This window comes from Genypterus blacodes, unplaced genomic scaffold (genome assembly GCF_046128005.1).
Source record: "Genypterus blacodes isolate CSIRO-AG114 ecotype Tasmania unplaced genomic scaffold, CSIRO-AGI_Gbla_v1 ptg000020l_1, whole genome shotgun sequence".
NCBI classification, from domain to species: Eukaryota; Metazoa; Chordata; class Actinopteri; order Ophidiiformes; family Ophidiidae; genus Genypterus; species Genypterus blacodes.
This window is the reverse complement of record NW_027466833.1, coordinates 745,503-771,561: the sequence shown is the minus strand read 5'-3', so window position 1 is coordinate 771,561 and position 26,059 is coordinate 745,503. Positions and strand designations below refer to the sequence as shown.

General features: G+C 46.8%; 1 protein-coding gene across 6 annotated transcripts in view; it reads left to right on the top strand.

Annotated features, from left to right (window-relative positions):
* Positions 1-19,393, top strand: part of LOC142991667 (transcription factor COE3) — a 71,171-nt gene extending 51,778 nt beyond the window's left edge. For 3 of the 6 annotated variants that reach the window (XM_076141762.1, XM_076141761.1, XM_076141760.1), the window contains exons 11-16: positions 9,318-9,406; positions 14,321-14,386; positions 14,609-14,780; positions 15,335-15,520; positions 15,951-16,040; positions 17,369-19,393. In XM_076141762.1, the coding sequence (XP_075997877.1) occupies positions 9,318-9,406; positions 14,321-14,386; positions 14,609-14,780; positions 15,335-15,520; positions 15,951-16,040; positions 17,369-17,400 (635 nt within the window). In that variant the 3' untranslated portion in view covers positions 17,401-19,393. Of the gene's footprint in view, positions 1-9,317; positions 9,407-14,320; positions 14,387-14,608; positions 14,781-15,334; positions 15,521-15,950; positions 16,119-17,368 lie in introns of all 6 variants that reach the window. The other 3 variants (XM_076141759.1, XM_076141758.1, XM_076141757.1) reach the window with 1 other exon arrangement.
* Positions 19,394-26,059: the final 6,666 nt, after the last annotated feature.

Genomic DNA, 26,059 nt, shown 5'->3' with positions numbered 1-26,059 from the left:
GCAAGAGACTGGACGGCACATTTCAGAGCGAGAGCGGCTCACGTCGAAGCGTGTAACAGCTTCGCTTTCGGCGTTACAGCTCTTGAACAAATGGTACGCGCACGAGCGACTCACACAGATTAGGAATGACCTCCAGTTACAATAGCAAATTAGGTGGGCCGGAAAGGGCATGTAGTGACACGGTGCCGTTTGAAAGGCACAGAGCGTTCCAGTGTCATATTGGAGAGCAACATGTGCATATCAAAGGTCCGGCCATCAAAGCGCCGTGCTTCAAGCGTGACTCCAGAGCGCCAGCCTTGAGAGGAGAGCCTTCTTAGACCCTCTTTTTCATGTTGACTCTCCGTGCACCGCCACCCTAATTGTGGAGATTTAACTCGCTCAATTTAAGAAATTATCACAAATTACCGAGAGTCAACATAGAGGAGACTGCAGTCAATTCCGACAGCGGAGGGACACGTCCTCAGTCAGGTTCCTAGCCTGGAATGGCTCCAAAACTCACAATCCATTCTCAGAGAGAGAGAGAGAGAGGGAGGGGGAGAGAGAGAACCCTGTAGTGTATATCAAATAATCCTGTTGGCATTGACTGTTGAATGTATAAAACGCTAATTAGACACACAGATATACTACGTAAAACTTTACTAGCCTGTTGTTCAGCGGCGGGGTTCAAATACCTGGTAACCGCTTTTAATTGGCACATTTTTAAAGAAACGACATGTTTGCTATTTTACCTTCTACCTTTGTAACAAAGCCTCGTCCCCTGGAGCTCGCTAGCTTGTCCTCCATCTAATCCATGTATTGGTTATCCATTGGTAAGGACAGCTGGTGGAGCCAACTGTCAGCAAGGTTGTAGAAAATCAAAACCAGAAAGTCCGAGCTGCAACCAGCGTCGATATGACTCTATTATACTTAGCGCTTTATTCCAGAGGAAAGGCGCTTGTTTAACCTGACACTTTTCCATACAAACAGCCTCTATTTTCAACCTCATTTGCAGCCACTGTAACCTTTTTACCGCATAGTTAGAGTACTGTATGAAGGAGTAAATCATAAATAAAAACTTTGACCGTACAATTTATCCAATTTAAGCACCTAATTGCATCAGAGCTTTTGGTTTTCTATCTTGGCCAAGTTTCCATGAGAGCTCCCCTCCAGGGGCAATGATGCAGGCCCTTGGTAATATGGTTCTGCAAGCAGTCCTAACACACTCAGCCACTATTTATCCTAATCAGTGACATCCATATAACCAGGATTGCTTAAAATGAACCCCTTCCGCGCCCCAGAAAACGCACATTTACCAGGACCCCATTTGTCACGGGTAAATTGAGGGTCAGTAAACTTCGCCTGTATCCTCCAGTGGGGATCCGAGACATGCATCATAACGTTAGGAGAGAATGATTGGCGAAGGCGAGCTGTCACACATTTGTCAGGGGGAAGGGAACATTATTTGCTAATTTCCCAAGCTGGGCACTGACAGGGTGCTTCGTCTTCAGACCTTTGGTGACCAGCGTGGCTTCCCAGCTATTAGTACAAGTCAAGTGTTTTTTTTTCCTCTTCCTTTTTTCTTTTTTCTCTCTCTCCCCCGCCCACTGTAAAGCGGCGGTAACAAGCGCCACTCGCTCGACCTCGCGAAGATCGGAGCACACTGGGTGAAGGATTTTTTTGGACGGAGCAGATTGCCCCATACAGCGAGCTGCTCTTGCCAGGCCTTAGTCGAGGGCCAGACAGCCTTGAGGGCTGATGGATCACAAACTTTCCTTGTCAAGGTGACGCTATCGACTCCACTGCACCAAAATCTGACAAAATGGGTATGAGGCAGTCATTCATCAACATAAGGACAAAGAGGTCATGTGTGCTTCACTCAATACTGGGGGAGATCAAGAAATGTCAGCCGTGTAAGGGATGGAAAAGGAAGATGTTGATAGAGCAGGAGGAAGGTCTCTTTTTATCTAAGCTACAACTGCTGCAGATCACTTATAATGTCTTTGTCTTTACTTTGGCTTTAGAGGAGATTTTGCTCCAAGTGTTCCGTGCAGCAAAACAGAGACACAAATAGCGATAGCAAGTTCCCAAATCCAAAATTAAACCCACTTCCTGTTCCGCTCTTAGAAAGACGGCAAAAATTGTTATGAAGTTTCAAACCTCCCTAAAAAAAAAAAAATTACGTAAACACACACAGACATTTTTTATCAGGGGAGTGGATCAGATCGGACCCTTCGCTGGAATGGTCCTGTCCTTACGTCTCCTCTCCACCCTGCCGTCACGGAGAGCTTTGAAGTCTCAAGACTCAGAAGCTGATCAGATGGAGAGCTTCCTTTTCATTTCCTGTCCTGCAGGGCTGGGTTTGGTACGCCAGGCGGTTGCTGGTCAGCAGCGGGGTGTGACCTACAGCAAAGATATGCTATAATCAAAGGCATTCAGGGAGGTATGTAAACAGATCAGCCTTGGTGTAGGACTTGGAAAGGCACCAAATCCCTCCATGTAAAGTCTTGAATCCTCTAAGTGTAAGGAAGTATTTTAGATATTTTCCACAACTAACACAGCGGATTTAAAATACTTCGCCCCGCCGTGTGAAGCACTCGGGCGAGTCGAGGATGAAAAAGGCATTTATAAATGTCATCGCCACAGTCAAATGGCTTGTAACCAGTTGGCACAACAGTTTTAGCATGTGTCAAAGCATGTTATCCACTAGCCACATCCCCATACCTGCCTGTCTCATTACAACCCTGGTATTTAGCGCGAGCGCCGCAGGAGTGGAGCAGACAAGTCGTTGCCAAGTTAGACGGGCCTCGGTTTGAGGGCCTTGAGAGCTTGTGTGGAGCGCGACAAGGTTCCGCGGGAGGAAGGTCCTTGTGTCCAATTAGAGGGCTTGACGTGACACGTGCTCCAACTCCCCCACTGTCAGGCAGCTTGTCAGGTAGGCTTTGAGCAGCACACTGTGGCATTATTCCACAGCGTGTTATCAGCAAGTGACCTGTGAAATCCAGCTCCGGGAAATTGATTGAAATAAGCACTCGCGGTTGATTCCCCCCCCTCCCTCCGCCCCGTTACGTTCTCTCTCCCTGTGAAATGTATCTTTCAAGAGAAAAATGAAAGTGCCTGTTCATTTTTTTCCCCCTTTTCCCGCGTTAAGGATAGAGCACATTGATTTGATTTTAATTGGACCTTTACTTTTTGTCCCCGCGTATCGTTAGAGCTGTGTTTTGTAATGGCTCTTTAAATGGATCGTCCTCGCCGAGTCGCGGCATCGGTCCTACCCTGCGAGGACGAGGGACGGAGGAGGTGTGGGGGAGGCTCCTGATAGACCAGGATCCTTCCCCTCCTCCTCTTCCTCTTTTTTACACCTCCTCCTCTTCTTGCCCCATTTTCAGCATGATCCACACCCGACGGGCTTTAAAAGAACTCCCCCCCCCCCCCCGCCCACTACTGCTCCTCCGCCGCATTTTGATTGAAATTCATCGGCAAGTTTATTGAGAAATGAATGAGGGAGGCAGCGCGGTATTGACTTTGAGAGGAAAACACAACTCATCTTGAATGAGGGGGGGAAAACGCAGCCGTAATTTAGCCGTCATCGATCTGCGCCCCGTCCATGTATTGATCTTCATTTTACAATATTAATTTGCGCTTGCAATCAGCTGTGAAGGGAACCCATTTGATTTCTGCTGGCCGGTAATGTGTGAAAGTCCACCGGCGTCCTTAGAGAAGTGGCACAAATACTTTAGATGTCATCTAAGAGGATTGAACAGGTGTCCTCGCCGCTTTCTAATAATATGACCAATATGAAGGGAGGCTGGAATTATGGATGTGCAATCTGTAACATTGCTCCCTTTTAACCGTGTTAATTACATTTTATCTGTTACAGGAGCAATATCTGCTGGAGACTGTAACTGTCTAGGCTTTTCTCATCTGTATTGGCTCAAAGTTCATGAAATTTCAATGAACATTGATCTGTCTCCATTGATTTATCTTAACTGCAGATCTTTGAAATTTTAATTTCCTGTTCATCTCGAGACTGCTGGAGATGGAATCACTCAGTGGTTACTGGGCTGCAGTGGAAGGAGGTGATATGGTCAGTGTGGAAACGGTTGAGGTTTGGTTTTGCGTGCGTTTGCTGTGAAAACTCCACTTTGCTTTGGTTTTTGAGGGTGTCGTCTTCTCCGTATGCATGCGTGTTCTCTATCCTTCCCACCCTGGAACACATCTGTGCTGCACCCACTGTGGAGCGGCAGCATGATGTCTGAATATCATCTTGCCCTGCTGTATAAAGTAAACCAGTTTAACTCCTTACAATAACAGCCAGATGATATTGACTCTTCCTCTGTCTCCAGCGAACAAGTCAAAACTATCCATCAGCAGGACGAGGTCATTATGTGTGGTGGTGCTGTTCTCAACTGCATCCATCTAACAGACTGCAGGTGCCTAGAAGGCTTTCAGTGAGACTGTTTGACAAGTCACAAATGCAATAACACTTGAATGAACTTCTGCCTGCGCTGTTTATCTGTCTCCCCCTTTCCAACTCCCACTCCACCTCTAATTTGTGTTAAGGGGAAAGAAAAAAATAACTGCTCAATGGTGTAGGAGGAGTGGAGATAAGCTCGAAGCAGTTAAGTATAATTAGCGAAAGTAATAGCTGGCAAATGGCAACAAGGCTAGGTTTTTATCTCCTGGAAAGATAGAGTTATCGTAATAAGCTGTAATGGCTGGCAGGAATGCTAGCGCGCTGTTCAAGCTTCCATTCAGGCTCGTAGACTTAACAAGGAACAATTTCCCTTAAATTTACTGCTTTGCTCAAACATTTCCCTATGTTTATACCCTGATACTGTAAGTCAATACATGTGTTCAATCCACTTGCTTAGACGGAGGGTACATGGAGGTGTATTGCCATGTAAGCACTTCTATCTGCCAACGTCGGCCATGTTACACTGTTCCTGCAGAGCGGTTACTCATGTCCTATTTCTAGAGAACATGGAGAAGGAGCAGCAGAGCAGCTCAGATGCCATGTAACACGCCATCCACTCTACATTTTAAGTAAAGCAGCCAGTCTGAGGTGGCGTCGGCGGCGTAAAGGAGCTCTCAGAGAAAATGTGTTAGCGGCATAAACGGACGACAGAGTGGATGAAGGCGTCGGATCAAAACAAGATTGGGAAGTGCACATTCCAGGGAGAGTTATTCCACTGAAGCCGTGCCATGTGTGCGCGCGCGTGCGTGTGCGATATTCAAAATGGGAAGCGATATGGTCGCAGCTGCGCACCGAGTCATGCATTCCAATTCCTCATATTCTGAAACACGATCATTCACTCTCCAGAGTGTGAAAATTACTGAAATATTCATAAAAATTTCATCCAAATCTCCGCGAAGAAAGAGCGCACACACACACACACACACACACATTCTGCAGCGAGCCGGCTCCTTTGTCAAGAAATCAGTTACCGTATTCATTTTATTCAAATGTGGCAATAATTATTCCCCTTTTAGCTGTCAGCTGTTTCAATTGACACACGCTTGCTGTCACTCTGTTGTCTCCTCTATTAGACTCGAATCATCTCGGCAATGAAACCATGGAAACAAACCCAACGGGTGTCGATCGCCTCACTTGTAAACGCAATCATGGAAAAAAGATATGAGTGACGTAACTGAACAACACATCTAACCTGTCTGAAGCTGGAACGGAAGATGAGAGAAAATGAAAATTCTATTAGTCCATAATGCCCCCCCCCCCTCCCCTTCCTCTCTTCCCCCCCTCCCTCCCCGACTCTCTTCATCTCCCCTGCAAAGTATTCAAATGCAAACCCTGCCTTACCTCCCCGTGTCTCTTTTTCTCTAATTATCCATGAGGTCAGTAAGCAAAATGGGGAAGAAGCCAGGAGATCAATACAAATTATCCCTGAGCAAACCAGTGCTGACAGTTTGAATTGCAGCATATGTTTACCCAAAATCAGGCAATTTATCTTAATATCAGGCGAGTAATGCAGCAGGGGTGAGAGGTCACACAATCTCTCCACCTCATAATTACCCGCCTCTAAAACAGGAAAGTGGTATTGATTGGCCGCGGGCCGGGAAGCGGGCGTGACTGGAACGTGCCAGTGACCCCCCCGCCCCACCCCCCAGCATCCCCCCCCACCACCACCACACACACACACACCCCTAGCTCCCTCAGTCCCTCCTCCCCTCAGCTAGTCTCCCCACCCAGTGCAGGATTTATGGGATGTGTGTGGAGGGTTTCATGTTTCCTTGCAGCGACTGAGAACCCTTACAGAAAGAGGAGGGGGGGAGGAATGGAGAGGGAGGGCGGGGGGGAGGAGGGGGGCACACACTCCTTCTCCACACCCTAGCTTCCCCCCCCACCCAGCCTATCCCTACCCCCTCCCTCGGCGTATTGTATTGGGAAGGGCGAGGAGGGCTGAACTAATTTTGGCATGCAAGGAGTCATGCAAGGGCAACACACAGAGCCGGATTGGACCGCTGGATGTTTGGGAACGGAGTTAAAGTAAAGTTAAGGACAAAGTGAGGAACCTGTGAAAACGTTCAAGGGATCCAAATTAGTCGATAGAAATTATTAAACTATTGTTGTTCAGACTATTTCACCCCGGAGATCCTCTGCGTTCTTGTAGACTGAGCCACACCCGACCCAGTTTACAGCAACAACAGAGCAGAACATCACAAAACAAAGACGGAGCTTTAATCCACCTCAGTCTGGACATTCTACAAGTGAGATTTAGTGCTAATTGATGGAAAATTGGAAGAGAAAATGTAAAAATCTGTTAAGGAAAAACCTCAAAAGGCAGGAGAATCTAATTCTTCAGGAAAATAGATTCATAACTTTTGATGAACAGATGAAAGGAGGTAAAGCTGCAGGCTTATTGTGCAGGATGAATATACATAAGTGCTCAGTATATATCATCAGCGGCTCTTACGGGATTATTGACATTGTCTGTGTCTGTCTGCGCCGCCGTACATGCCGTGACTACAAAACTGTCAACTCATCAACTGACAGCACCGTTTAGCGCTAATGCAAGTCTCCATCAGCTGTCAAAAGCATTTGCATGAAATCAATAGCAGATGGCGGTGTGTGTCACCAATTTCATTACGGCGGGGTTGTTACAAAGATCATCTCCATGATAGATGAGACGGCGGGCGTGTCGACGCGGGGAGATCACGCCTGATATTTGGCCGGACCGGACCCTGGACTCAGGAGAGCCGGTTAGGGACAGGCGCCTGAGCTGAACCCTCTTCTGTAATATAGAATACCATACAGCGCTTTAATGTAGTCGCTCCGGATATCACATTCATCAAAATTCTGGCGGTCCACGTGCGCAGACGGGTATCATTACCATCGCAAAGGCACATCAAACGGCGGAACACCTTTCCCCCAACCCTAGGTCTCGTCCTGTACTGTACATCTCTCCGGCTGCGTTCCCAGCATGCCCGGCGGGTTGTGCAGGCCCCAGCTGAGGCAGAGGACAGGAGAGCGTGATGTATCACCCTGAGAGAGCCCACTGACAGCCTGTGATGATGGATGGCCTGATTATGGAGTGCTTTTTACACATACACAATTTACATCACACTGAGCAGCGGGGTCTGGCAGGGCCGGGGTTGCACATACACTCGCTCGCTCGGGCGGGCGTGTGTGTGTGTGTGTGTGCACTCACGTCCGTACACGCGCCCCTGTGTGTGTGTGTGTGTGTGCCTGTGCGTGTGTGCATGGGACTGCCAGAGTGCATACATAAGAAAGGGGATGGAAATAACAAAAGAAAAGGTGCAAATTCCTCACTACAGCCTTGTCATGTACGATCAATACGGCAGATCAATCCTTTATTAAGGGGAAGATGGCATTCCCACACATTCGGCGGTGGAACCTTTGTCGTTTCAGGATGCATGATGACATGTCAAATCACATTTCCAGTCGTGTATGGTGCTGTGTTGCGTGGGATTTATTCAGGTGTGTGTGTGTGTGTGTCTGTATTTGCAAGCTAGATCCTCTCTATTGATTCATCCCCTTGCATTGTCCATGCTTGAACACATAATTGCTCCGTTTGATCACGGTCGAGCTGGCAATTACTGTACAGGGGATGTGTTCTATTGTGTGTGTGTGTGTGTGTGAGCAGGTACAGTGCGTGCATGCGTTTGTTTGTTTGCGTGAACAACAAGACGAGAGAAAAAGAAGAAGAAGAACAACAACAAAAGGAAAGAGTTAGAGACGGAAACGCCGGTCGGGTTTTCCTGGCGCCGGCGTTCCCGGCTCGTGCTTTTCCGTGAGCCCGGCTGCTTGGGCGCGTGTGTGTGTGTGTGTGTGTGTGTGTGTGCGGGGGGTGTGTGCGTTTGCTCGCTTTCGCATTCTCTGGCGTTCAGCAGGTTCAGCGAGCTGTGCGGTGTTAATGCTGAAATTACATGCTGAGTAATGAGTGATGGGCCAAATTACAGGCTGAACAATGAATAGAGGCAGGCAGCTCTTATTAGTCTCCATAGAAAGCCATTGATTTATGAAGCGCCTCGCTCGGCGGAGTTACTCTCCTGAAAATGATATCTACATTGAGAAGTGATGTTCTCTATTAAGTCGTTCCTTCCCCCTTTACACCGCTCTCCTCCTTTCCTGCCCCCTCCCTCCTTCCCTCCCTCCCTCTCCTCTGCCCTGCCTCTCTCCCTCCCTCGCCCGTCCTGCCTATGAGTGTACACATGATTGTTTAGAATCAGGCGGAGCTGTAAGGAAGCCTTCAATTACCCATTAGGACTGTCAGACATAAAACGCCCTGCTCTCACCAAAGTCTGGGTTATGATTCATTTACTTTGTGCCTCTGATTCATCGCCCAATATGCCTCGTGCCCCAGATTACTATTTGAGGGGTGGGAGAGATTAATGGCTCCGTGGGATCCGCCGCCGTATTTCACGGAGCCAGTGTTGCAGTACAGTTGGTTCAGAAGGGGTGAAATGACAGCAACTTACTGTAGATCAATGTGTGGACAGCCTTTCACAGATTATTAAAGCTCTGTTAGATTAAAAGACCCCCGCTATGTAGTTTGCTGTAGTCAATATTCTCCGGCAGATAAAAAGGGGGAGGCGCCCTCGGAAGGATTCTCAGACTGATGTAGGTCATCACGGCTGTTAATGGAATAACACTCGGTGACACGAGGAGTCAGAGGAGCTCGTGTCATTTTCTGTGGCTCGCCCCCCCTCAGAGCCGCCGCCGTTTCATAAAACATCGCCTCGCCCCTGAGGTTTCTTTGAAATTAGGCTTTTATACCGCAAACTCTAACAGATTTCTCAATTAGTTTCTGTCTCCGGCCCCTGGAAGGATTCTTAATTGTGGTCTTCTCTCTCCCTTTCAGCCCTGAACGAGCCCACCATCGACTATGGCTTCCAGAGGCTGCAGAAGGTCATCCCCAGACACCCCGGTGACCCTGAGAGGTTACCAAAGGTCAGTGCGCCCCCCTTCTCTCCGCCGCATATCAAACATCACACCTCACCGGGTTGTTTTTTTTTTTGGTCGGGGAATCTGAGGAGAATAAGCAGAACAGCATCACCATCAACGCAGAACAGTGTGACCGCCGCTCCTAACGGCTCTGCCTCACATATGTGGCGTCCCCACTAACCAGCGTGGTAATGGTATTGGTTTTTGTGTGTGTTGAGAAGCGTAAACTCCCTGTGTGGTAAAATAGCTCAATCAGGCGTTTTCCTCTCCAGTAGTCTGTGGAGATGGTAATCTGGTCAGAAACGACGTCTGCACCCTCATTACCCCACTCATGTTTTCCTTTCATTTTCCACAGCTCGATTTGGTTTAATCTTTTGTTTACAGAACCCTGTGCCGTAAACCCCCTCGTCTTAGCGCGGCTAATAGACAAAGAGCGCATGTTATTACGCCCAGGCTTTCTTTATTGTTTTCTTTTTGAAGAAACCCGGAGCCATGTCAGGTCCAGACTCAATGTGTGTGTGCATGTGTGTGCGCCACATAAACAGGTTTCCCATATTGATAAAAAAACTAATATTTCCCCGCAGAAACCCTTTGATTCTCTTACTCATTCCACTTCCTGTTGATAAAATCGATCGGCGCTCGGGCTAATTGCTACCCCGCCAGTACCCATTTGGATGACGGGCATTCCAGATGTGTCAACTATAATAATATGACTGATTAGTGCCTTCAGAACCCCTCGGCTCCTAGTAAATTGGTGACCACCTCTGAGTTTTAATAATACTGTAAAGCCTTTAAAGACCTTATCTATTAAATCCCAGCATGCAACACAGCAATATCATTAACGTCCAACGGACAATTTAATAAAGAGCAGACTGTGTGGTAGCTATAGATGTTTGACCAAGTCAATGTGAAGAAATACGACATCACAGCCGGTCCCTGGTTCAGTATATGAAGTGTTTCAATTAGAGCCGGTCCCCGTGGAGACAGGAAACAACATCCAGGCATGAAATGTTACTCTAATTTCAACTGTAAACGTAGTAAAGGTAAAGTACACTTACCTTTAATATCCACATGACTTACTCGGCCGGCGCGCGCATCAGCGCTCAATCTAGCCGCTCGGGTTCAATTTTGCAAAAAAAATCCGAAGCGTAGGAACAAAAGAGAAACACGGCTTTATTGCAAAGGAACCTTGAATACAAAGCGTCTTTGGCTGCGAGACAAATTTTGACACTGAGCCCAAGATTAGTTTCCTGGGTGTGTGTGTATACTTAATATAGCAAGGTCTCCCAGCCTTTGCATGAAACAATCACGGAGTGAGATGAAACCCTGCACTTCCAATAAACAACATAAATATTTGATTTGCTCTCTAATGGACCCAAATATGGGGTTCAGGGGGCATGTAAATGATCCCGCCGAGTGATTCGTCATTGTTAAGCTTGCCATCTGAGGGTCAGCTCCCGGGGTCAAAAGCACATTCCCAATAAAGCAGCCCGAGGCGCTGCTGAGGCTGGCATGTAGGTTTGGAATGAGAACAGAAGCAGCATATAGAGAGCAGCCATTACAGGGTGCAGGTGAGGTAGGGAGACTCTATAAAAAGAAGATAAAGCTGGAGGACGCGCGGTGTGCATTAGCAGAAAGGCAAATCGACACCAAGCCCACTCACCGCCTCTACACCCCCTCCCATGACTTCACCCTCCAGTTGATAATATTACTGCGCTATTGATTTCCACCAGCCTTCTCCCTGGGACCAGTAAGACACGTGGTAATTGTAAGGAGACAGAAAGCCAATATGGGAGTGCTCATGGATAGCAAGGGATGCACGCTAATATTGTTGCTACACGGAGAAAAAAAGGGGGGAAGCTGCCTCTGATTGAAGTTTACCTCGTAATTCTAAGACAACATCGTAGATGACAGTCTGACCCTGTGGGAGGAGTGGAGATATAAAAATTCAATGCAAAGTCCAGGGTGAATATGAAAGTAATAAGTGTGAGCAGTCAAGTGATGAGAAAGGAGATTGGTTTGCGGGCATGGCGTTAAGTGAAGAGAGACTTTGGAATTCACCCTCCTTTTTAAGATCTTGTTATAAAACAATTTTCTATTCATAATATAAAAAAGACAATTTATAATACCATTTTGTGCCCTCTGGCAGTAATGGACAAATAGACTGGATATCACATTATATCACACTCAATTTCTCTCTTCTGTAACAAATTAGATTCATTATGAAATTAAAAGTGGAAACTCAATATTGTTTTATTATTAAGCTGATTGCTTTGGATTCTTTCCTTTCCTCCCAAAATGAGCATAAGCCCATTCTTTTCCAATTCTTTGTGTAATCCACAAGGAGAAAATATTACAAATGTGTTCATGTCAAGCAATTACCCATGTATTTAAATGAATCCCTCTTCCTGTGCTCTTTGAAGTACCTTCATCTAATGGCCCTATGCTTCTAAATGCATTCATTACCTCAGGCTAGAGCTAACAGAGTAATTGCCTTACAGTTTTATAATGGCATTAGCACTCCAAGCTACATAACCTAGGCCCTCTTTTATTAACTGTGATAATATAAATACAACATCCATGCTAATCTAGTGCTCCAAGAATCACATTTGGGCCGTCTGAGCCCACGTCGTCGCCGCCGCCGCCGCCGTTGTTAGATATTTTTTAGAGCACATCATTTGTTATGGATTTCCCCCCATTTTTGGCGGCGATAATGTGAAACAGCTCCCGAGTCTGAGGCGATCTGTCATCTGAACAGTCCCATTTAAACAGTTGTTGAACACGAGACCTTTATGCAAAGCGAGGCAAACAATAGCAGGGATCTGTCACGCATTTGTCACAGAACAACAGAAATCATTTGAGGCCTTTAATTGTTTCAATTTAACATGGTGTGTTCTGATATGTCTCCATGACAAGAAAGCCAATTACACTTATGCTGGAGTAGTATCGAGATTTACATGGAAATGCCCTCCGAACACTATTCTGTGTTAATCGTATTCACAGCGTGAGCTGATACGCGTGAAAGCGTCTTGTCAGAAGAAAACAAACTTCTTCGTTGATTGGGTGCAGCACTTCTCATCATCCTGGGATATGACTAGGTTGCCACTTAAGCATAGCCTTGCGAGTCAGCTTGGTTAGTTAAGACACCACGCGGTAAACGACAGATTAAGGATGAGAGGCAATATCGTTTTCTCTCCTCCTTTTTCCAAGCTGTCCTTATGTCACTGCTGCAAAGTACCATATGGACAAGGAGGGAGAGGACGTTTCACACAGAATGAAACATGGCTTGCAAACGCGACAGTCTTAATTGCTTTAATTGTTGTTTAAAATTGAGAGCCATGTAGGAGATCTTGAAATATGATAGAATAGATTATTGGTAATTATTAACTGCAGAAAAAAGAAAGAAAACCACTTTATCTCACTCAGCTAGAGAGAGAGAAATCTGTTCTGCCTGATGAGAACACATCAAGACAGCTGGTCCTCTCATTTAGTCTACCTGCCACACGACAACCATAATTCTTTATTTGTATGCAAACTAGATGCATGCAACGTTGAGCATACACACCAATTTCAGAGGTAAATGCCCATTCTAAGAGCCACCCATCCGGTAACTTGGGGTGGATTAAGCGATATGTTTCTATAAGAGAGCATGGCATACGCTGGAAGTGGCTTCTATAGTGATTCATCTTGATAAATCAAGGACTGTGCTAGATATGCTCTTCAGGATGAAAGGGCCCATACACACACTCCATACACACCCCATACGCTGCGCCTTGGATATGCAGGCCAAGTCTTGGAGGCCGCTGTTTGAAGGCGCGAAGGCTGTGTTTACATTCATTTACGGCAGCTGCCGTCTTAATCCCACACTGCTATTGCCAAGTGATGGAACACTTCAGACAAATTACTGAGCCCCGCAAAAGAAAACACAGAGAATGTGGGAAGAAAACAAGCACCATCTGAGATGTTTCTGCTGACAGATTTGCATTGCTTTTAACCAGGGTTCTAACAGCACAGTCGACAAATCTCTGCTCTACAGCAGGTGACAACAAGCGTGCATTTTAAAAAACACACACAACAGCCATGTCTGCAACTTGCCTTTGTCAGATTAAATACATTCTAAATGGAGGAGAGCGTTTTCATAGAGCACGCTGCCTTCTGAAGTGCAGAAAACAAAGAGAGCAGTTTGGTTGCTTGAGAGGGATTTAATTGTAAGTGCTCAATTCAAAGAGCAGATAAAGATACACAAACGGGCCAAAAACCCCACCTAGCCCAGAGCCCAAACAGGGTGGGGGGGAACGGGATCTGGGGCCAACTCATTTTCAGTGTTAAGAGCCAAAGCAACACAGCTAATCCGCATTGTCAAGCGGGGGCAAGCATGCAGACATGGATAAGACCACATCCTGAGCATCCGTGTCCCCAAGGCACAAGCACCCAGCTCTTGCTGGATGGGAAGTCATTTGTGAAGTCCTTTGCAACAGCCAGTCAAAGAGGTTAATTGAAAAATTCCTTAATGTCATTACAACAGAACTAGATTAACCCAGAGCTAATTCACTTTATTGTTCTGAAGAGAGGCGACTCGGAGCTGAACTCCGGTGCAAACGTGAAGCCAGAATCAGGGTGAGGTGTTGTTTTTAAAGGACTATGCCAGTTTAATTAAGATAGGGAACATTATTCACTGCTCTGCTTGGTTGGAGGGAGAAAAGTGGAGCTGCTGTAGAAACACAGCAATGGTGCTTTTTAAATCAGGGTGGCTTTTATTTACGCAATTCAATATGTAAATATTTCCGAGGCGCGCCGGGGGTCTCCATTGTGATTCTTAAGTGTTTTTGACCATCGGGGTCCAAAACATAATCAGTTTAGCTCTTATTAACTTGACTCTCCCTCTCTCCCTCTCTCTCTCTCTCTCTCTCTCTCTCTCAGGAGGTGTTACTGAAGAGAGCAGCCGATCTGGTTGAAGCTCTGTATGGAATGCCCCACAACAATCAGGTTTGTACGCATGTGTGTGTGTGTGTGTGTGTGTGTGTGAATGCATCAAATCTGGTCCTCTGCCAAATAACAAGCCGCTGTAAAACGAGAGATTTTACCACTTATATCTGGATGTATGTATGTTACATGCGTTCCGGGTTAAACATGCAGCCGTGAACCTCAGCATCAAAGCTAAGCATCGCTATAAAAAAACTAAACCTCTGGCTTCTCTGTGCTTGTCAGGAGATCATTCTGAAGAGGGCAGCCGACATCGCCGAGGCCCTGTACAGCGTTCCACGCAACCACAACCAGATCCCCTCCCTCGCCAACACAGCCTCCCACGGCATGATGGGAGTCAACTCCTTCAGCAGCCAGCTAGCAGTCAATGTGTCCGAGTCACAAGGGAACGACCAAGGTACGGCAACGACACCTGAGCGGCTCCCAAAGAGGGGGGTCCAGGGACCAGAGGGGGGGAAGAGGAGGGGGGTTCTTAAAGGGATTCCACCAAAATGACTCATAGTGAAGGAGGATGTTTGCTCCCGGTTAAAATGGGGGATTAGTCACACATGTACAGTATAAACAGGTAAACAGCTCTAGACTCAAGTATCAAACTACACAGTCTAAGCTGAGGACAATGTCAATATTCTGTTCATTAATTCATTTAATCAATGAACACGCAGCAAAAAAAGGCTCCTTCTTCTCTTTGGTACAGCTATTAGTTCCTTTTCCCTCATATCTCAGGACGTTGACGCTCATTTATCTCAGCCTTCACATACCAGCTCCATTTGTATTGGCCTCAGCTCCATGTAGCTTCACCACACTGACAGATTTATCCCTTCACTCTAAGAAAATAAGAGCTTTCCTAACTCACCGATAGCCAAAAAAAAAAAAGATTTATTTTTTGCAGTGTGACTTCCCAGAAGGTGGAAAGGAATGAAACGTATTTTTTCCATGGGTGTGTTTTTGCAGTGGGCTACAGCCGGAACACCAGCAGCGTGTCCCCCCGGGGCTACATCTCCAGCAGCACCCCGCAGCAGTCGAGCTACAACACCGTCAGCAACAGCATGAACGGCTACGGCAACGCCGGCATGAACCTGGGAGTGCCAAGCTCCCCTGGGTTCCTCAACGGATCCTCTGCCAACTCCCCATATGGAAGTGAGTAGCTTGCCACTATCACACGGCGGCATCGCGCTAAGCCGCCGTTGATTTAATTCCCGCAGTTCCCACATTTGTTTTTGCAGGACTATGAATCACTTGTGACAGGGTTACTGACGATGATAACGTGCGGCTAGGCGTTCATGGAGGCCTTGTTGGGTTTGACGTGTTTGAGGGGACAAAGAGAAATATTCCTTTTTATGTATATTTTACTTCACGCCACCCGTATTTGTTCAACCGGACAAGATGTTGATGGTAGGAGCCTGTAATGGCGTGTGAGTACTGATGGTGTATCCCCCCTGGCGGTAACACTATCCCTGCCTTACCTTAACTGCCCTCTCCCTCTCTCCAGCACAACTCACAGCACGTTCTCACTCTCACCCTCCCTCTTTCCCTCTCCCCTCTCTCCTCTTCCCTATCGTCTCCGCAGTCAAACAAAAGAGCGCCTTCGCCCCTGTGGTCCGACCCCAGGCCTCCCCACCCCCCTCCTGCACCAGTGCCAACGGCAACGGACTGCAAGGTGAGCCCCCCTCACCCCCTCATCCCTTCCCTACGGACTACTGGTCAGATACCGCTGCTCAGGCCTCTGTCCGGTTTGGTGAGGGATTAATCATTACAAATATATGCATTTTGACAGGCCAATTTACACCTTTTTCTGTTGACACACACACATTCACATACACATACACACACGCACACGCACGCACGCATCGCATTCCCACAGCCAGACGCACGCCGATCTTCGTACGTCCTCGTCGCTCTTTGGCACAAACGATCCGCTCTGATGTCGGAGGAAAACACCTTCCCCGGAATTGTTTTAGTAATTATGTTTATTAGGTTTTGTGCATGTGTCATGACCAACATGATTGCTTTGAAAACAAGCTTAGCCGTAGTGTGTGCCCCAAGATTAATAACATTGGGCTTAATGAAGTGGGAAATTAAAGTTCATCTTGCTACACGTTCATACTTATTAATACATGTTGTGCAGAAATTAATGAGCAATGCCTTGCCATCATCTGCGCTGGCAAACTTAAAAGCATTTCAACCATGACTCTACAAATATACTCACAGCAATATAATCATATATCATCCCGGCACTTCACTAGTTGCCTAATTGTGAAAACGTGTGAAAATACCGAATATATAAACTGGGAGGGTGAGGTACAGTTGCTAATGACATCCTCAGCAGATGGCGATGGAAGAATAACGGAAGCTACCTTTGATCTGAGCTAATCTCTCTCGCGGATAATGACACAGAAACGGGACCTAAGGAATGTGTACGGGAGACGAGGGGGGACTAATGTGGCGTACAGTAGCGGGGAAGGGTGAGGAAGAGAAGGATGAGGGGAGAGCGAGTGTGAGGGGAGAGAGCGAGCGTGGAGTGCTGTAGCCGCTGTGGTATTGTGGGAAGTGACCGTGTTGTTGCTTTGCCGTCACCGCGGCTCCGTCTCCTGGGAGTCTGGGCCACTGTTTGCCATTACCCCCCCAACGCCAGGAGAAATATCACACGTAGCAAAGAGTGGCGTGCTGGGGGCTGAAATGTCAGAGCAGGAGGGAGGGTTCTCAAAGTGTGGCCGTAAGCGGGACGAGCGGGCGGCAGCAGCGGGGAGGCGGGCGGGCGGGCGGACACGGCAAACACACACAGGCGCAAACGCAAACAGGACGCGCGTTTGTGCACCGTCACATGGCTGGAATCATATGCACACACACGCACACACATATACATACACACACACACGCACACACACATTTAGAATGTTACTTTTCTTTTTGCTTGTCTTGTTATTTGCCCGTGTGTGTGTCTCCTCGCAGCACACTGACCTGCTCTCTGTCTCTCTCTCTCTGCAGCCATGTCCGGTCTGGTAGTCCCTCCAATGTAAATGCACTTTTTTTCCGTCATCTCAAGCACCAATCTACTACACTACTACCACTTCACAGGACACACACACACACCCCTGACCCCTGACCCCCCCCACACACACTCCCACTTCAGCACACAGCAACAAAAAAAAACGCTGGTGAAATGTATAGTCGCCCCCCCCGGCCCCCCCAGCCCCAAACCCCCTGTGTTCTGTTTTTAAAAATGAAGAAAAAAGAAGAAAACGACTTTCACGACCTGAAGTAAAGGATTTCACCAGGAACTTTTTTTTTTTTTTTTTCATTTTTCTTTTCTCTCTGAGGGATTTTTTTTTGTCTTTGCTTCATTTTTCCCCATTTTTCTCACCCTTGAAGAGGACACGGGATGATGAAGGGTTTATTTTGTATACCTGTCGGGTCGCGCTCTGGCCTCGGATCTGCCCAATCAACCATACATCCAATACTGGAAGGGACTCTGAGGACTCCGCCATCTGGTTGTAAAGTTAAAAACACTGATGTACAGCACATTTGCCAACGAACTCGTTTTTGCCTCAGAAAAAAAATCGCTTTTTTCTGTTCCAGCTCTCTTTGAATAGATCCACACCAACAGTTGTGCGTCTTTATAATGTGACTTTTTTGTATTTTTATGTGTGAAGGAAAAATACACAAGGGGCCAAGACAGTTTGAAATTTCAACTGGAAAAATATATGAGATATATAATGTAGAAAAATCCATCTTAAAAAGTACAACAAATACAAGTTAACGGGGCGGGGGCGGGGCTGGGCGGGGGAAGGTTGTATTATGTTTCATTCCTGCATTTTAACTTAAATTTTGTAATTTATTGTAGCTAGAAATCACCTTCAAAAGTTAAAAAAAAATCTCCTTGACTCAACAAGCACACTGAGGTGTACAAACACTGCTCTGTTGATGAGAACGATGTACTTCCATGTCTAGAGCTTCCTTTTAAGCAAGTGTGTTTCGCCATGTTTTTCAACTTTTTTGCTAGCACTGTATATTAATGCATTCCTAGGCTACTGTGAAGTCTGTTTCTTGTTGATGGGGAGCGGTCGCCTCCCTCTAGCTCCAAACTCCCTTATGTGTTTTATATGTGGTTAAAAATTGTAGACTATTGTGATATTGCCAAACTTGTGCTAAATATTTATACATCTGTCTTTTTTCATGTTCTTTTAGATCGACAAAAAAACATTTAAAAAAACAAAATTAAAATCCATCGAGAATGTAGGCGTATAGTAACTTCATTGTCATCTTTCTGTTCAAACACACACACACACACTTGCGTTCACTGAGGGAAAATTTTGTAACATATCAACTATAAATAATGTATTTATCTCTGAAATTTTGTATATTGCTTTTCATTATGTATGTATTAATCGTCATGCCCTTAATATAGTGATGCAGCACAGATAATTCAGCCAAGAACTGTTGCCTTCATTTCTTTTCTTTTTGTATTTGATGAAATGCAATGTGCATATATTTCACGTGTATCCTCAAAAACTTTGTGTTACTCCGTCAAGACTCTCTGTCCATTTTTTTTAAGGGGAAGTCAAACTTCATTGTTTATTTTTATATTGATTTTAAATTATCTATACAGACCATTTTGGAGAAAAACTTTGTTGGTTGTATTGTCAAATAAATTGTTTGTGACCCATATGATAGTTGTTAAGATCCAATAGAGACTAATGTGCATGAGGGGCAACCTTGGAGAAAAAAAGCACTCCATTTGTGGTTGTATTTTTTTCTGTTTTGTAGAATGTATAGAAGTCATTTTTACTCACCACTTATGACTCTGCCACATAGCTTACATGTGTTTACAGGGAAGAAAATTTAAAAATGTCAACATTTGGAATGGAAACAGAAATGAATAAGTGATGTTTTATTAAAATTTTCAGTAAAAACACAAATAGCTCCTCAACTGTGGACTTCTTCAGCTTTGAGCTTTGAGCCTGGTACAGTTTGGAGGTCTGACTCCCGGGACAGTAGAGACCAGTAGAAACCTTTCTGAGGACAAACCTGTGATCCGTCTGTGCGTAGTCGTGTTTAGGACGTTACCATGGAGATAACTGTTTGAAACCTGTGGAAAGTGTAACACTGCTCTTGCTCATATTCTTGAAGCGAGGCACTCTGACATTGTGACACATGCCTACTCGTGTTTGTATCAGCACATCCTGCATCTGTGGTGCTTTAAAGCTTCATTGTAGTCTTTCATAAACAGTGCGAGCTTTTGATTCAAAGCGCCCCAAACGGGCCTCATTCAAATCCCTCATTTCATTGCATTAAGCCACCCAGTTAATAAAGAATCAATACATTGAAAGAGCAAGGTTATCCTTTGTCTATAAGGGCTGGTATCGTTTTGAACCTCTTATAGTTTGAGAGCTGAAAGAGGAGGGAGGGAGGGGGGGGGGCTGTGTGTGTGTGTGTGTGAGGGGAGTGGGGGGGCTACTGTGAAATCTATACTCATCAAGTGGGTCAAACCGAATGATAGGAGTGTTAGGGGAAAGAATGGCACTTCTCCTTAAAAACAACTGAGCGTCTTATCTGCTGTCCTGAGTGGTCACGGCGAGCGGGGTCACAAAATGTCAATTTCTCATCAAGGCAACATTGTCCGCCGCCACCGCTCCCTTTTAATGCACAATTAAACGCCAGCGACCCCGAGCAGCAATCAGCATATCACAGCTTATTATGTCAAAGCGCCGTGCATAGATTCTCGCCGTCGCCGCCGCGTTCAGATAGTCCGGCAGACTGCTGATAGCGCAAAGGGCAGATAGACTCAAAGGGGGCCGTTTTAATTTTCCGCCGCGATCGCCTTGTGCTTCAAATCATTCCCCCGATAATCCAATGCGTCTGATAACAATGGCTGCACATCTGCTTCCTGACATTGCATTATCTGTTTCAGATACGCATACACAGGTTTTGGATCCATGGCCTCCCTGGCTGTTGTCTCTATTATTTAATGGCAAAGACTCGTCTAAGCAAGGACGCGTACTCAATCTATTCAGTGTGAGACGTCCCTCACGCTCCAGAGACTGTCCCTCCCCAAAAAAAGGACACAGGAACAAGACGTTTAAATATAAAAGAACAATACGCTGTCGTGTGTGTGTGTGTGTGTGTGTGTGTGTGTGTGTTCTGTCCCTGCCAGTTGTGAGCCGGAGCGTTTGGCAGTGCACAGGTACAGTATATTGTCTCAGCACGTCTCTCTGTACCCAATGAGCAGCCACCGGCTCTGCCACACCACTCAATCATCGTGAGAGCCTCTTTATTGGAGAACTCTAATGGCCACCCTCCACCATGATCTTAATGTGTGCATTAAATATTTATAAATCCCGGGTCAATAATGCCCCATAACCAGAGCCTGACAGACCCCCGCCGTACCATGTGGCCGCCTCCCTCTCGCGCGCAGGCAAAGGTCACGGGGTCACACAATCAAAAGGGAGCGAGGCTCACCACATCCATATGTTGCCACTCTTATCAAGACTTTCCTCAGTACTGGTTATCTGTCAAAGGAAAGAAATATTGAAAGCAATATCGATCTTAACTAGCCTTGTGTTGCCGAGGGCCACGCTTCAAACATCTGCTCATGCATTGTTATATTTCAAAAAAAAAAAGAGAAAGGAAAAAAGAAAACGCCTCCTCTCAATAATAAGAGCCCGAACAGTCGTATTGAACATCGGCGTTCGATGTCGGCAGCCTGAGCGCGACTAATAACCATATTAATAACCGGAGAGGCCCCGGCTTTGTAAAAAGTTGATATTAAAAGAGTTCGGTCATTAGCGGCGTGTTAATTGTGCAGCCGGGCGTCTACGTGGGCGGCTCGGTTGCTTAAGGTGACGGCGGCGGTGGCGGTGGCGAGGGGGGCTCCACTGCTGCTGTTGCTGCTCAGGTGAAAGATTGTGCTCCGGTGATAGCGCGCACAAAAGGCCGGCCGGACAATGAGCCAGTCAATGGAGAGCTCCATTTGAAAGAGCCACAATGGCCGTGCATGCTGGGAATTGGGCTGGATGATATAAAGGAATGAAACCTTCATTGAGGCCATGGAGGACAAGCATTCAGAAAAGGGGTTTTGTTTGCTCTTTATCAATCTGCCATTTCCCATGAGAAAAAACAATTCAAACTGACCTTAAAAAGAGAATATTACCTTACTCATCCACTCCCTATGCAACTCTTATAGGTCCACTGTGCTGCTGTAACACCTTTGTGTCACATGTGTACAGTAGCACCGCAGGGCGCCGTGTAAAGGGGAAGGTGGGGCGCTTGTCTCCGCTCTTTGCTTCGTCAGCGCCGAGGGGGAACTTTGCTGCCGCGACGCCCCTGAAGTTTGGAGTTTAAAGGCGAGTTGCGTGTCCCCGCTGTGAGCCTTCCGACCTGCGCGACTCCAGCCGGATCGTAACTCCGCGACCACGCCGGATCACAAACAGCGATCCTGACCTTTTTGTTTTTTTCCCCCTCCCTCCTACAAACAATTCCACATTCCGAATCAAAACTGAGAATCTGACCTTTTTTTTTTCTTAAACAGTCCCACATTAGCGCCGTCTCCCGTCTGTGAATCAGTACATCAGATAAGCCGGCGTTCCCCAGTCACTGTACACTGGGAGTCGGCTTCGCTAGGAAAACTCGAGATCCTCGCACAAAGATTTCCACTTCACTCACCGCGGCGGGGAAGGATGAGCAAAGTATCCCAGTGCTTCAAAATCCATTAAACTTGTATTTGGGTGTCATTTGATACTTCATCAATGTTTCAGTGCATTCCAAGCCCGCAAACGCAGGATTTACCCCGGCAGAGATGCAGGCTTCACCCTATTCTCCTTTCATGAACTTCACTTTGTCCCAAACTCAGAGTGTAAAGAAAGGCCTGGTCAGAGTGATAAAATAATATCACTCCAGCTGCATTTCTGCCCCAGCCTCACACACATAGAGCTCCTTTCATAGTACCCTTCTGTAGTGCTTTGTCCAGTAGTTCTGGATATGATATCATCTATTAATAATGTATTGGCAATGGATTACATAAAAAAGGGAGCAGAAATAACATCCAATATTCATGCCCCCTGAGCTTGACTGTGTCCAATCCGTTTGGCCCATAAAACCTTAGCCCCATTTCCATATCCGCTGTGGGTCACGACAGGTCTGCCGCACAAAGGCTCACAGAACAGTTCCACTCAGGAAAAGGGCAGTAAAATGGGGCGGATATCTGAATCCTTATGAAACAGCCCCATTGGAAAAAAAAAAGAAGTGAAAAAGGCCTTTTCCGATTTCAGCGCCTGTGAAAAACCTGGTACTGTATTTCCCTCTTTAATTGTGCCACTTGAGAAATTGACGTGCCTCTGAAACATGGCATGAATCTCGCAGTTATTGCAGTCCCCTTGGCGGGGAATGTTGATACAACATCTGCATGCTATAGAAAGTAATGGAAGTAGCAGAGGTGGCAGCTGCAACTCTACAGGAAGTGTGCCATTTTCAGGCAGCGCTGCTGTGAGAACCACTAACTGCCAGCCTGGTCTTGCAGGCAGCTCTGATTGCCAGGACACTATGACAAACACGCAGGGGCTGGGAGTGTTGCATCCTGGGGGATGACAGCTTCTGTTTGATTGTCAATAAGGCTCATTAGCAGAAAAAATGGAGAATGCAAAAAGAGATTAAATGGCTTGAGACAGGGTCTCCCTTATGTTTCATTACAGAGGATTTATCAGAGCCTTTATTTCATCAATTCCTCATTAAAAATATCATCGCTTCCAGAACCCAGTCAAGTCAAAGTTGAGGCTGAATTTGTATTTCTAGAAATATTGTTACGTCAGCTTAAATTCCAGATTTTTATCAATTAAATGAAACCCCAGTCGGTGAACGCGAGGCGTTTAAAGACCTCGCCGAGCCGCCGCCACCGCCGCCTCTCACTTTGAGCCACTCTCATCTTGTGAGCGGCGGCGGCGGATGTTTCCCTCCATCTTAGGGAGGAACAGCCAACAAAGCAGCGTGTAAGGGCCTTTCCCTGAAGAGTCCTTGTCACGCCGCGCCAAACCTCTGTGATTATCGTTGTTTTTGCAGAGAGTGTCCACGCCTGCCAATACCGCTGTTCCATAAATGAATTTGGCCCCTCGTCAACGAATTACCTAACACGCAGAACTGTGTATGTGTCACATCCAATTCCAACTCACCGGCTTTGGCGGTGTGTGTCAGCTGGAGGACTTAATCATCAATCGTCAATCATAATAAGCAAAGCGCATTGATAGGGCTTCTTTTCCCGCCGCTGCAGAGTGAAATAAAGTGTAAAAGGAGAAGTTAAGCCTGACCTTGTTAAACTGCGGCCAGCGTTTAGATTCCTAATTTAGTGTATGGATTAATTAGTCTTGGCGAAGTGTGTGTATCGCTTTCCATCTAGGAACTATATCTGCCTGATCAAATCATCGCCCGGCTTCTGTAAAGAAATCTCTGGAATGATATCTGTCAAACAAATCTTTATCCGTCACCGTGTTTGGCTCCGAAGAGTCTTTGCATATTTTTGCACTTTTAATTAAGACTTAATTGGACAATTTATAGAGAGCATTTTTCCAGCATTAGCCAATCGATAAGCCCATCTCACGTCATGAAAAATTAATCACTATGACCTGTTATCAGGGCCTAATGCAGGCATACACACACACACACACACACACACACACACACACACATACACACACATATATATAACATGCTAACTGGCAAAGCATGCACAGGGCTGAGGAATCTGGCAATGAGGCTCATATTTTCCCTCTCCCTGATCCAATCCACTCCTCTCCCCCGTCATATAGATCGGAGTCTGCGGGGGCCAGAGGCGCTGACAGAGCCCAGATGCTCCCAGTCTGTCTGGGGGACTGGGGAGACTGGTGCCATGGGGTCCTGGAGCCTCTGAAGTGCCGCCCCTTCGTCAACATGACCAAGGCTAGACCTGCACTTTCTCCAGCCTGAGACGCTCTCCTTACCACGCTGACAACTGCACAGCGCGCTCATGGATTGATACGTGAGCAAAACACACACACACACACACACACGCGTACACACACACACACACGCTCACTCACTCACACGTACTCGCTCCCACGTCATGCACGGCCACTCATCAGCCGTTCCTAATTAGAGACCCCCAGACCAACACTTGGGTTCACGGGGTTACAATGACACAGTGATACAAGGTTACTAACACGCACACACACACACACACACACACACACTCCGACGTGGCTCCGCTTCTCTCTCTCTCTCTCTCCCTCTCTTTCCGTCTCAAACTAAATCCGAGGGGGTCTCTTTGTTCTAAAGAAACAGAGAAAGCCTCGGCGTGGATCCTGCGTCTCTCCAAACACAAAGATCATTACGAGAGCATCAAAGTACGCCACGTTTGAAATGATATTTATCTTTGTACTTGCGGCGCGGCGTGCGGCGTGTTGGTATTAGACGCTGCTGTGGCAGCTGTCGCTGGCTGGCTGCGCGGTGCCTCGGTGTCAGGGCCTCCGAGGCCGGCCCGTCTCGGCAGACAGACAGAGGGGGAGGAAACCTGATACGGCGGCCAAGCCCCAGTCTAATGCCCGTCTATCTAGCTATCTATCCACCGTGTCTGTCTGTCTGTCTGTCTGACGGACTGTTGGACCCTGCCTATCTGCGCGGCGGATACTCCTCTGGCTTTCCCAGCAGCATTGCTCCGCTCGCAGCTGGGATAAACAGCGTGTTCCAAGAAGTTTGGCCGGGGAAAATAACAAAACTTGTGTTGAGGTCAGGAAGCGGCTGAATAAAAGCCTCTCTTTAAGAATCCCTCACATTAACTCCTCTGTGTGTGTGTGTGTGTGTGTGTGTGTGTGTGTGTGTGTGTGTGTGTGTGTGTGTGTGTGTGTGCGTGTGTGTGTGGACGGGGACGCAGGCAGGTTTTGTCGTGCCATAATGTTAGAATTGCGAGCCGGCGTGGATGAAGAGCGAGATGACTGCGAGATACGGAAGCGGAGAGTTTGTATTTGATGTGGGGGCAGAAAATTGCTCTATAATGAGGAGAGGTGCCAGGATGTGAGAGGGGAAGTGGGGAGTTGGCGACAGGATATAAGTTATGAGAGGGAAGCTAATGTTAGGAAATGTGTTGTTGTTGTTGTTGTTGTTGTTATGTTGGGGCTGTATAAGCTAAAACGTATCCCGGGCCGTGATTAATCTGTCCGGGCCGGGTCAGAACCTCGCGCCCCCCGAATGCCACCGAGCGGCGCCGCGCTCTTTTTCTGGGGCTCAATTGAGTGTGCGTGTTGTATGTGAGAGTGAGTGTGTGTGTGAGGGGGTTAATAAATGTTGAATCAAACGCCGCACGAGACACTCACACTCCTTAAGGGTTGCCCATTAGCGGTGTGTGGGTGCATGGGGAGTTTATCAGTGTCTGGGTGATTTATGAAGTCAGACTCAATATCATCCACTTCACCCACACACATATGGACATACACACACGCACACATGTGCACACACCCAACACGCGTGGCCACATGCTCGCTCGCACGTGCACACACACGCGCGCGCGCGCTCTCTCTCACACACACACACACACACACACACACTCACTCAGCCTCTCTCTCCCTCTGAAATGGAAGGAGATATTAGGGCAAAATTAAAGGTTTCACAGAGATTAACAGTGCGGATGATGAGATCGTCTCAGCCTCTTTTAATCTAATT